Source organism: Canis lupus, chromosome 7 (genome assembly GCF_048164855.1).
Source record: "Canis lupus baileyi chromosome 7, mCanLup2.hap1, whole genome shotgun sequence".
NCBI lineage: Eukaryota > Metazoa > Chordata > Mammalia > Carnivora > Canidae > Canis > Canis lupus.
This window is the reverse complement of record NC_132844.1, coordinates 52,702,897-52,715,757: the sequence shown is the minus strand read 5'-3', so window position 1 is coordinate 52,715,757 and position 12,861 is coordinate 52,702,897. Positions and strand designations below refer to the sequence as shown.

Genomic DNA, 12,861 nt, shown 5'->3' with positions numbered 1-12,861 from the left:
CCTGACATTCTGATATAAGTTAACATTTTACCAACATTGAGTGAGCACTTAATACACATATATATTATCCCACAAATATTATCTAATTCATTCCTTACCACTCTTTATGAGTCATGTTTTATTATTATCTCCATTTTGTTGGTATAGAAACCGAGTCACAGGGGATATAATTTTCCCAAAGGCACACAGCTACTAATATGGAGCTGAGATCTGATTACGGGAATGTCTAATGTCAAAAACTTGTCCTTAACCAATATACTAAACAAGAGCCCTTTAAAAGCCCCAGACAAAAATTTCTCTTCAAAATTTAACTATAGGAAAAACTCCCATCTCCTCTAAGAAGTTAGCTAGCTTCTTCCTTTCTCATAATGAGAACTATGTAACTGAGTGTATCTACTTTTTTTATTTGGCTACCAGGAAGCTCAGAGGCAAATGTAAACCTCAACTAGAGTAACTATACTGGCTTTTATTGGACTTGTCTATTGATTTTACCATTTTTCCTAGTCACAGAGTTGCCACATCACCATATCATGCTTTGTATTTCCTAGAGAAGAAAAACCAGTCAGCAATTCATATGCTATCTGCTTCTTTTTAAATACGTTCTGAGGTTGTCTCTAAATCACATTAGCTTCAAAATTTCTGAAAAGAAAATAACGATGTTATCTTGGTAGCCCACCTTTAGTGTGCGGTTTGATTTGCTTGTTTAATTTTAGACCTTACTTTTCAGCGACATCCGTTCAGACTTGAAACTTCAATCATTTGCTGACCTTGATTCTCGGGGTATAAGATGAAGTCAGCATTACCAAAGGGAAGGCCACCGTAAAACAAATTTGCATGTGCCTGCTAATGTATAGTTATAGAATTCTAAATTTATTTGTTCGAAAAAGAAATGGAAAGTTTCCTGACCCACTTTAAATCAGTGTTTCAGTAAAAGGCTAGTGAGAAACCCACCTAAGGAGGAGGCTTGGTTTCCATGAGGTTAACAGTTATTACTCAAAGGAGAAATTGACATGCTTATATGATGTGTTTGATTGTGGATTTTAATGTAGGGATTGGGGAAACACTGATAGATTGCGGTTGTTTTAAGATGACGTACTGTGAGGTATCTTCCTTCTTGCATGACTCGGTCTTTTACAGAGATTCCAGGCATTATCTCAGTGCTTTAGGGCTGGAAAAGATGTGTAAAGAGAGTCTTGTTTCTGAGATAAATGATAAAGTCATTATGCATTATTTGTAAGTTACCAGGAACAGAATCAAATATCTCACATGGATAATGTAGTGGTTGTTTTGACCATATAGATTAGGTTTATTTTGTAAAGATGTTCAAACAGTTTTATGATCTGATTCCATCAGATAAAGTAGTCTTCTCTGGACCATATATGGGGCAGTATCAAAAATCAAAAGTAGAAGAAAATAAGTCCTCAAAGAAGCTGCTCACACAGATCTTCATCAGGGAAGAACAACCCCCCAAGAGTTGGAATGACCAATGGTGATAAAACAGAATCCAAATGTTGAAGAGGACTCTATCCCTCATCTCTCAGCCTTCACCAGCCTATTAACAATCACCCTGTTCAGATGTCCTCATTGTCAATCATTTCTTCAATCCATCATGTCACTAAGGAGGAGAAATTCCTCCAACAGGGATTCCAGAGGAAGCCTGTATCTACCTCTACAATATCCCCACCCAACAATTCATCATTCAGGTTGGTCCTTAGAAACACAGCCACTGTGGACACCTAACAATAATATGCTGGAGAGGAACAAAGATACTATCAGGTTGACATTAAGATTGTTATTTCCTAGTTAATAAATCATATTAAATTCATATATAGTAAGTCCTGCTTCTTATGAGACAAAGGCTTTAAGCTCAAAGCTGAGCCTCTGGTACATAATACCATTAATATCTTGAAGTTGGGGATAGATAATCTAGACCTTGATAAGCTGAATATAAATCTGGATCTCAATTAAATCCTGACTTTGGCAATTCTCCAAGGCCTTCCAGATGACTATCACAAACATTCTCCCTTAATATCATGTTTTCATTTGAAGTGTCTGATGTTGCTTGATGATGTTAGCCTATTTTCAAAGTAAAATCTGGCCTCCACATTTTAAATTCAAGAGGAGGGGCACATGGGTGACTCAGTGGCTGAGCATCTGCCTTTGGCCCAGGTTGTAATTCCAGGGTCCTGGCACCAAATTCCACATCAGGCTTCCTGCAGGGAGCCTGCTTCTCCCTCTGTCTTTGTCTCTGCCTCTCTCTGTGTGTCTCTCATGAATAAATAAATAAGAATCTTTAAAAAAATAAAAATAAATAAAACTCAAGAGGATACACTACAGCTATTTCCTCTCTCTATTAGATCAAAATCAAGAGAAAAGGGGACGCCTGGGTGGCTCAGCAGTTGAGAAACTGCCTTTAGCTTGGGGCATGATCCCAGAGTTCTGGGATCGAGTCCCACAGTGGGCTCCCTGCATGAAGCCTGCTTCTCCCTCTGCCTATGTCTCTGCCTCTCTCTCTCTCTCTCTGTCTCTCTCTCTCTCTTTTTCTGTGTATCTCCTATATAAATATTTTTTTTAATTTAAAAATACCCCCCAGTTCCATCCATATTGAAGCAAATGGAGGGTATTTGTCATTTCTAATGGCTGAGTAATACTCCATTGTATACATAGACCACATCTTCTTTATCCATTGGAACTGGAGGGTATTTTCTGAGTGAAATAAGTCAATCAGAGAAGGACAAACATTATATGGTCTCATTCATTTGGGGAATATAAAAAATAGTGAAAGGGAATAAAGGGGAAATGAGAAAAAATAAGTGGGAAATATCAGAAAGGGAGACAGAACATGAAAGACTCCTAACTCTGGAAAACGAACAAGGGGTGGTGGAAGGGGAGGTGGGGGGGTGGGGGTGACTGGGTGATGGGCACTGAGGTGGGCACTTGACGGGATGAGCACTGGGTGTTATTCTATATGCTGACAAATTGAACACCAATAAAAAATAAATTTATATAAAAAATATTTTTAAATTTAAAAAAATTAAAAAATCAAGAGAAAAGGAGTTTTACTATTGACGTTCATGGCATTAAATAAAATGGCATGCACATCTTTGGATAGCCATCACCTCAAATGTTAACACATATTGATCACTAATGATGGCACAGGGCCTCTTCCTATACTGAGACAGACTATTGTTATTTTTTATTTAAAAAGGCTGTAGAATAGTGCACTTAGGTGGCTCAAAAGCATCTGCCTTTGGCTCAGGTCATGATCTCAGAGTTCTGGGATCGAAACCCACATCAAGCTCCCTGCTCAGTGAGGAGTCTCCTTCTCCCTCTCCTGCTCTCACTCCTGCTCTGCCTGCTTATGGTCTCTCCCTCTCAATCTCTCTCTCTCTCTTTCTGTCTCTGTCGATCCCAGGACCCCAGGATCACAACCTGAACCAAAGGCAGATGCTCAACCACTGAGCCATCTCAGTTTGAGTTTGGGTGCCCCAAAAACTCACTCTATTAAAATGGAAATTGAACCTCAAGATAATGAGGTACCCAAGGGCATGTGTAATGAATGGCAGAGCTGCAATGAACACAAAAGTGACTTTTGTCCAGTGTCCCAGGCATCGTAATTCTCAATCCTGCATTCCCCCATCTCAAGAGATATTCAAACCTGAGCCAGCTACGTTTTCTTCTTTACCCATCACGAAAGGAAATTTCTCTGACCTCATTTGAGGATGGAACTTTGAACTAAAATGGTGTCATCCTTGAACCCACTTCAACACGTCAACGTAAGTGACCACAGAGGAGCAAAGTCCTATAAAAACGGAGAAGATAGCGCTACACTTTGTCCATTTCGCAACAGACACAAGCTCATCCATCTCCAGTCAATTGGGAGAAACTACAATGACTCTGGTGACAACTTCATCCATGGTGAGTCCTACACTAATATGCAATGCTTTTGTTGATTTAGACCAGATAATGTTTTTGGACTGCAGGCTTGATATTCTGGATTGTAACTATGGAGATCCAAGAATGCTGCATACACAGGATAGGAAACAAAAGCTTTGGTAGATACTTGTCATTTTATAGCATTTTCAAGAACTGATATACATCAGTTTGAAAGATGAGATGAAAACTGAAAGATAGCTAGATTAAGGCTAAACCACATGAGAAGTGTCACATGATGCTGTGCAGTGAGAAAGATTGTTTATTGAAAATCTGCTTTTCTGAGTACAAGGGACTTAATATAATTCTCCCACAGCATTTTTCTTTATTCCCTAATAAAATAGGACAGTATCCTTGAGAATTTAACTAATTGCAGCACTGATTTTCCTTTCCATTATTCTATTATTATACCACAGCCTTTTTAAAAAGGATTTATTTATTTATTTTAGAAGGGAGATGGGGGAGGGGCAAAAAGAGAGGGAGAGAATCTCCAGCAGAAACCCCAATGAACATGGAGCCCAACATAGGGTTCAATCTCAGGACCCTGAGATCATGACCTGAGCCAAAATCCAGAGTCAGACACTGAACCTACTGAGCCACTCAGGTGCTCCTATTATACCATAGTCTTATATGCCAAACCTACTTATGCTAATAGATACACATGTAACTATGGTTTAGAGTAAAGTATCTTTATTTTTTGTATATTTTTATTGGAGTTTGATTTGCCAAAATATAGCATACAACCCAGTGCTCATCCTGCCAAGTGCCCCCCTCAGTGCCTGTCACCCCGTCACCCTATCCCCCCGCCCACCTCCCCTTCCTCTACCCCTTGTTCATTTCTCAGAGTTATGAATCCCTCATGTTCTGTCTCCTTCTCTGATATTTCCCACTCATTTTCTCTCCTTTCCCCTTTATTCCCTTTCCCTAATTTTTATATTCCCCCAAATGAATGAGACCATATAATGTTTGTCCTTCTCCAATTGACTTACTTCACTCAACATAATACCCTCCAGTTCCATCCATGTTGAAGAAAATGGTGGGTATTTGTCATTTCTAATGGCTGATTAATATTCCATTGTATACACAGACCACATCTTCTTTATCCATTCATCTTTCAATGGACACCAGGGTCCTTCCACAGTTTGGCTATTGTGGACATTGCTGCTATAAACATTGGGGTGCAGGTGTCTCATCGGTCTTTCACTGCATCTGTATCTTTGGGGTAAATCCCCAGCAGTGCAATTGCTGGGTCGTAGGGCAGGTCTATTTTTAACTCTGAGGAACCTCCACACAATTTTCCAGAGTGGCTGCACCAGTTCACATTCCAACAGTGCAAGAGGGTTCCCCTTTCTTCACATCCTCTTCAACATTTGTTTTTTCCTGTCTTGTTAATTTTCTCCATTCTCACTGGTGTGAGGTGGTATCTCATAGCGGTTTTGATTTGTATTTCCCTGATGGCAAGTGATTCGGAGCATTTTCTCAGGTGCTTGTTGGCCGTGTCTATGTTTTCCTCTGTAAAATATCTGTTCATGTCTTTTGCCCATTTCATGATTGGATTGTTTTGTTTCTTTGCTGTTGAGTTTAATAAGTTCTTTATAGATCTTGGATACTAGCCCTTTATCTGATACGTCATTTGCAAATATCTTCTCCCATTCTGTAGGTTGTCTTTTAGTTTTGTTGACTGTGTCTTTTGCTGTGCAAAAGCTTCTTATCTTGATGAAGTCCCAATAGTTCATTTTTGCTTTTGTTTCCCTTGCCTTCGTAGATGTATCTTGCAAGAAGTTACTGTGGCCAAGTTCAAAAAGGGTGTTGCCTGTGTTCTCTTCTAGGAGTTTGATGGATTCTTGTCTCACATGTAGATCTTTCATCCATTTTGAGTTTACCTTTGTGTATAGTGTAAGAGAGTGGTCTAGTTTCATTCTTCTGCATGTGGATGTCCAATTTTCCCAGCACCATTTATTAAAAGGACTGTCCTTTTTCCAGTGGATAGTCTTTCCTGCTTTGTCAAATATTAGTTGACCAGAGTTGAGGGCCCATTTCTGGATTCTTTATTCTGTTCCATTGATCTATGTGTCTGTTTTTGTGCCAGTACCACACTGTCTTGATGATCACAGCTTTGTAGTACAACTTGAAATCTGGCATTGTGATGTCCCCAGCTATGGTTTTCTTTTTCAATATTCCCCTGGCTATTTGGGGTCTTTTCTGATTCCACACAAATCTTAAAATGATTTGTACCAACTCTCTGAAGAAAGTTCATGGTATCTTCATAGGGACTGCATTGAACATGTAAATCGTCCTGGGTAACACTGACATTTTCACAATATTTATTCTTCCAATCCATGAGCATAGAATGTTTTTCCATCTCTTTGTGTCTCCATCAATTTCTTTCAGAAGTGCTCTGTAGTTTTTAGGGTATAGATCCTTTATCTCTTTGGGTAAGTTTATTCCTAGGTATCTTATGCTTTTGGGTGCAATTGTAAACGATATTGACTCCTTAATTTCTTTTTCTTCAGTTTCATTGTTAGTGTATGGAAATGCCACTGATTTCTGGGCTTTGATTTTGTATCCTGCCACACTGCCGAATTGCTTATGAGTTCTTGCAATCTTGGGGTGGAGTCTTTTGGGTTTTCTATGTACAGTATCATGTCATCTGCAAAGAGGGAGAGTTTGGCTTCTTCTCTGCCAATTTGAATGCCTTTTATTTCTTTCTGTTGCCTGACTGCTGAGGCTAGGACTTCTAGCACTATGTTGAATAGCAGTGGTGAGAGTGGACATCCTTGTCATGTTCCTGATCTTAGGGGAAAGGCTCCCAGTGCTTCCCCATTGAGAAGGGTATTTGCTGTGGGCTTTCTATAGATGGATTTTAAGATGCTGAGGATTGTTCCCTGTATCCCTATACTCTGAAGAGTTTTGATCAGGAATGGATGCTGTATTTTGTCAAATGCTTTCTCTGCATCTATTGAGAGGTTCTTGTTTTTTCTCTTGTTGATATGATCTATCATGTTGATTGCCTTACAAGTATTGAACCAGCCTTGCATCCTTGGGAGATCCCACTTGGTCATGGTGAATACTCTTCTTAATGTACTGTTGGATCCTATTGGCTAGTATCTTTTTGAGAATTTTTGCATCTGTGTTCATCAGGGATACTGGTCTATAATTCTCCTTTTTGGTGGGGTCTTTGGTTTTGGAATTAAGGTGATGCTGGCCTCATAGAACGAGTTTGGAAGTATCCCATCCCTTTCTATATTTTGGAACAATTTTAGTAGAATAGGTATTGTTGCTTCTTTAAACGTTTGATATAATTCCCCTGGGAAGGCATCTGGCCCTGGACTTTGTGTTTTGGGAGGTTTTGGATGACTGCTTCAATTTTCTCCCTGGTTATTGGCCTGTTCAGGTTTTCTATTTCTTCCTGTTCCAGTTTTGGTAGTTTGTGGTTTTCTAGAAATGTGTCTATTTCATCTAGATTGCCTAATTTATTGGCATATAGCTGCTCATAATATGTTTTTTAAATCGTTTGCATTTCCTTGGCATCGGTTGTGATCTCTCCTTGTTCATTCGTGATTTTATTAATTTGAGTCTTTTCTCTTTTGTTTTTAATAAGGCTAGCTAATGGTTTATCTAGCTTATTAATTCTTTCAAAGAACCAACTCCTGGTTTTGTTGATATGTTCTAGATTCTATTTCATTGAGTTCTGCTCGAATCTTTATTATCTCACTTCTTCTGCTGGGTGTAGGTTTTATTTGCTGTTCTTTCTCCAGTTCCTTTAGGTGCAAGGTTAGCTTGTGTATTTGAGATTTTTCCAATTTTTTGAGGGATACTTGTATTGCCATGTATTTCCCTCTTATGACTGCTTTTGCTGTATCCCAAAGATTTTGAATGGTTGTATCTTTATTCTCACTAGTTTCCATGAATCTTTTTAATTCTTCTCTAATTTCCTGGTTGACCCTTTCATCTTTTAGTAGGATGCTCTTTAACCTCCATGTGTTTGAGTTCCTTCCAAATTTCTTCTTGATTGAGTTCAAGTTTCAAAGAATTATAGTCTGAAAATAAGCAGGGGATAATCCCAATCTTTTGGTGTCAGTTGAGACCTAATTTGTGACCCAGTGTGTGGTCTATTCTGGAGAACGTTCCATGTGCACTTGAGAAGAATGTGTATTCAGTTGCTTTTGGATGTAAAGTTCTGTAAATATCTGTGAAATCCATCTGGTCTGGTGTATCATTTAAAGCTCTTGTTTCTTTGGAGATGTTGTGCTTAGAATATCTGTCATTTGCAGAAATAACCGTGTTGAAGTCTCCAAGTATTAGTGTATTATTATCTAAGTATGTCTTTCCTTTGGTTATTAATTGATTGATATACTTGGCAGCTCCCACATTAAGGGTATAAATATTCATGATTGTTAGGTCCTTTTGCTGGATAGATCCCTTAAGTATGATATAGAGTCCCTCTTCATCTCTTACTACAGTCTTTAGGAGAAACTTTAATTTATCTGATATAAGGATTGCTACCCTTGATTTCTTTTGAGGACCATTTGCATGGTAAATGGTTCTCCAACCTTTCATTTTCAGGCTGTAGGTGTCCTGAGATCTAAAATGAGTCTCTTGTAGACAGCAAATAAATGGGCCTTGCTTTTTTTTATCCATTCTGAAACCCTGCATCTTTTGATGGGATCATTAAGCCCATTCACATTCAGAGTTACTATTGAAAGATATGAATTTAGTGTCATCATAATACCTATTCAGCCCCTGTTTTTGTGAAGTATTTTTTTGGGTGTCCTCTTTCTTTTACAGAGTTCCCCCTTAATATTTCTTGAAGAGCTGGTTTAGTGGTCACATATTCTTTCAGTTTCTGCCTGCCTTGGAAGCCCTTTTTTTTTTTAAGATTTTACTTATTTATTCATGAGAAACACAGAGAGAGAGACAGGCAGAGACACAGGCAGAGGGAGAAGTAGGCTCCATGCAGGAAGCCCGACGTGGGACTCTATCTTGGGTCTCCAGGATCATGCCCTGTGTTAAAGGCGGCGCTAAACCACTGAGCAACCTGGGCTGCCCTCTTGGAAGCTCTTTATCTCTCCTTCTATTCTGAATGAGAGCCTTGCTGGAAAAAGTATTCTTGGCTGCATGTTCTTCTCATTTAGTACTCTGAATATACCCTGCTATCCCTTTCTGGCCTGCCAGTTCTCTGTGGAGAGGTCTTCTGTTAATCTAATATTTCTCGCCATATAAGCTAGGCATCTCTTGTCTCTTGCTGCTTTAAGAATTTTCTCTTTATCTTTGGAATTTGCAGGTTTCACTATTAAATTGTAAGGGGGGGGATCAGTTTGGGGTGGAACGTCTGCCCAGCATTTCTTGCATGAATACTGATGTGATGTGACATGAATTTTCTTCAGGCCTTTCTTCTAAGGTGAGCATTTGGGTTCACATAGGACTTCAAGAATGCTAGGACAGAGATAAATGATATAGGAGGACATTTTCTCTCAGAAAACCAAAGCCATTTTAATCTAATGGCCTGACAGAGATCCATGTACCGACAGAATGATGACTTGTCATTTTTACTAAGATTACTGCCAACCAATAAAAAAGGTATCTCTCCTCAGTTGAAAGGAGAATGTTTAAGACTGGTAAACACTCCATGGTCTATAACATTATTATATATAATTGGTCATATAACCAGTTTTTCATCTTACTGATCTGAAAATTTATTACAGACTGTACGTTCTCTATGATTAACAATACAGTGATCGGCACAATTTGTTAACAAAAACCATACATTAATTCAATCTCCTACCTCTCCTTCTCATTCAGTTCCAGTCACTGTTGCTGCTGTTGAGCCTGGTGGCTATCATAAAGGCAGGAATAGCATTCCCACAAAATCCAGGATGCCGAAATACTGAGGACAAGAACTTTCCTCAGCATGTGAAGGTCAATCTAAATATCCTTAACCGGAATACGAACTCCAGAAGGCCCTCAGATTACTACAACCGATCTACCTCACCTTGGAATCTGCAGTACGTAATGGCCCCAGATAAAAATCTCTGTGTTGTTCTATCTTTTATGCATCAGATTGACAGTTAAGTCACCTTGAGGATTATTTTACTCAAAATCATCAATCACATCTGGAATGGCCATTGTGCAAAGCAAGGATTATCAAACTTTATTCGATAGACTTCTTTGATAGAGCATAGGACCACCTCTCCCCCATAATACCTATCCATTAGATCTCAGTGTCACCAACACCAAAAACCCACTCAAATTAATGGTGGTCATTATTCTAATATTTATGATACCCCAAATCTATTAATTTATTTTTTTAAAATAGAAATTTTTTTAAAGATTTTATTTATTTATTCATGAAAGACACAGAGAGGGGCACAGACACAGGCAGAGGGAGAAACAGGCTCCAAGAAGGGATCCCGACGTGGGACTCGATCCCGGGTCTCCAGGATCACACTTTGGGGGGCTAAACCCCTGAGCCACCCGGGCTGCCCTAAAAATGGAAATTTATCATAGAGGATTAATGCTTGAATTTTCTTTACCAGACCTACCATTAAGATGATTTGTTGAAAGTAACTAGTAATTAACTGGGATTTTTGTGCCTTTTTTTGTCAGATTAGCAGTGGAATAACATAGTTTGAATCCCAGTGAAGAAAAATATCATGTTGAATATTTCCACCCCTTTTTGAGTTATATAGTCTTTATCTATATCACCAACAGACCTATTATATTTGCCATGACCTTAATACAACCAATATTTAGACCCCATTAGGACTAAATACAAAATGGATTATAGTGCTTTGATTTCATGCAAATAAGCCTCAGTTATGTGATGACTATAGATTCACCTGACTGTGGTTTCTTCTCCTCCCATTACTAAGAACAGTTCAAATAAGTCAGTTCAAAAGCCAAAACAAGTCATTCACTCAGCTGGAGAAGAGAGGGAAGAGAAGGTTATAGAGATTCCAATCCTTTGTGTCAGATCTGGGCTTTCTCCCATGAATGTGCTTTCAGATAAAATTCCCTGCTTCAAAGACAGTCTTCAATAAATCAGATTAATGGCTCTCATAATCTTAGATGATTCCCTTGGCCTTTCTCTATTAAACAGACCCTAAGAAATTGTCCTTTGTATCAAACTGAAATTCCCTCTGCAGTCTCAGTCTATCTTATTTGGTTTGGTGTTCAAAGAAATTGGGAAAAATGGATCATTCTTTTCTGTAACATTTCATATGCTTACAACTCCAAGTTTTCCCCAAACTACTTTTTCAGACTAGCAATACTTCAAGAATTTGCAATGCCTATCATTTGTCACCCTGTGAATTTGCCTCCCTTCATTTATTCCTGTCTGATTTCCTTCCTGCTTTACCAGGTATTCACTTCCTCCCTTGCTTTTGTCTTCTTTACAGCCGCAATGAGGACCCTGAGAGATACCCCTCTGTGATCTGGGAGGCGAAGTGCCGCCACTTGGGCTGTGTCAATAATGAAGGGAACATAAACTACCACATGAACTCCGTCCCCATCCAGCAAGAGATCCTGGTTCTGCGAAGGGAGTCGCAGCACTGCCCCCACTCCTTCCGGCTAGAGAAGATGCTGGTGGCTGTGGGCTGCACCTGTGTCACCCCTATTGTTCGCCATGTGGCTTAAGAGCTTCTGATCTAATCCCAGCTCCCCAGAGCAGACTTTCTGGGAAAGTAGACCCAGCCCCATTTCTGACTAAACTCATTAGGGTTCTTAAACTAGTTCATCCAATTGAAGTTTCAGAGGTAACACTTTTGTGCAGAGATAAAATCTGAATGAGCCTTCCCTCTCCCCAAAGATGAAAGTTTTCACTGAGTACCACTTTGCTTTTTATTGTGCTTTTCTAAGGGCTTTAAGTTATTTATGTATTTAATAGACCCTGAGATAACTTGGGGGCCAAAGTTTCCATTTTAATGAATTACATGCCTTATTTTGTACTTTTTTAAGACCAGATTCCAGACTTGATAATTTTATTATTTAACAGGTAAAATCTCTATTTATATGAACTATTTATGGATCTATTTATATTTCTTAGGTCTTTATAGAAAGGTGAAAGAGTGTGATTATCTGTTCTGCCTAGGGAAATCCTACAGAGAATTCAATGGCGGTTGAAAATTTCTGAGTTTGTATTACACATGGATAAAGGATTCTTTTTCCTCTTTGTGCTTTACAAGTGGATGACATGGCTATTAAAAAATGACTAAAGACTAAACCTAGTTTCATATTTATTAATTTTGTAAATTGTTGAGGTTTCACAAGAGAGATGGCAAGTCTAACTGCTCTGTTAAACCCTCATAATAAAAAAATTTTGTAATAAAGTTTGGAAAGAAAATTGGTTTCTCATTTTTTCTCATTAAAAGTACTTCAGAGAACTCAGCTTTTCCCTATTTGAAAGAGTTTGAAATTTTGCTGACAGAACAAAACAAGGCATGCCTTTGAGTAATAGCTTCCCACCCAACCCAAGTCCAAGTACTCAATTTTATAAGCCTTCCAGACAATAGAGGACTGAGGCTTTCATACTATTGGCCCATGCTGAGGACACAAGCATTCCAAAATGAATTAAGCAAGTAAAAATAAGGGCTCTGTGAAAACAGCCCATCATTATTTAAGAACTTACAAAGACAAGACAAGACCATCCCAAAAATATGACCTGAAGTTTGACAGGAAGAAGGGCTAAGGGGAAAAAAAAAACATTGTTTTCAGACTAGAATGTCTATTCTCTCCCCAAACTTAGGCTTCTTTTGAAATTAATGCCAACAACTGGAGATCTAGAGAGGAATATTTTCCTCTTCCTCAGGCCACACCCCAGGACTACCCCTCCTGCTCCTGGCCTCTGATCCAATGCTCCCAGGATAAAAAAAAAAAAAGAGCCAGTGAGGCAAAACAAACTTCAAGTATGAGAAATGTTTAGCTCAAGTA

General features: G+C 38.8%; 1 protein-coding gene across 2 annotated transcripts; it reads left to right on the top strand.

Annotated features, from left to right (window-relative positions):
• The first annotated feature begins 3,891 nt into the window (after window positions 1–3,891).
• Window positions 3,892–11,568, top strand: IL17A (interleukin 17A). Of its 2 annotated transcripts, none has more exons than XM_072831587.1 (3): window positions 3,892–3,918; window positions 9,742–9,938; window positions 11,331–11,568. In XM_072831587.1, the coding sequence occupies exons 1-3, from the start codon at window positions 3,892–3,894 to the stop codon at window positions 11,566–11,568; spliced, it is 462 nt and encodes a 153-aa protein (XP_072687688.1). The 2 variants fall into 2 exon arrangements, with proteins under 2 accessions (XP_072687688.1, XP_072687687.1); XM_072831586.1 differs by having other exon boundaries at window positions 9,736–9,938.
• Window positions 11,569–12,861: the final 1,293 nt, after the last annotated feature.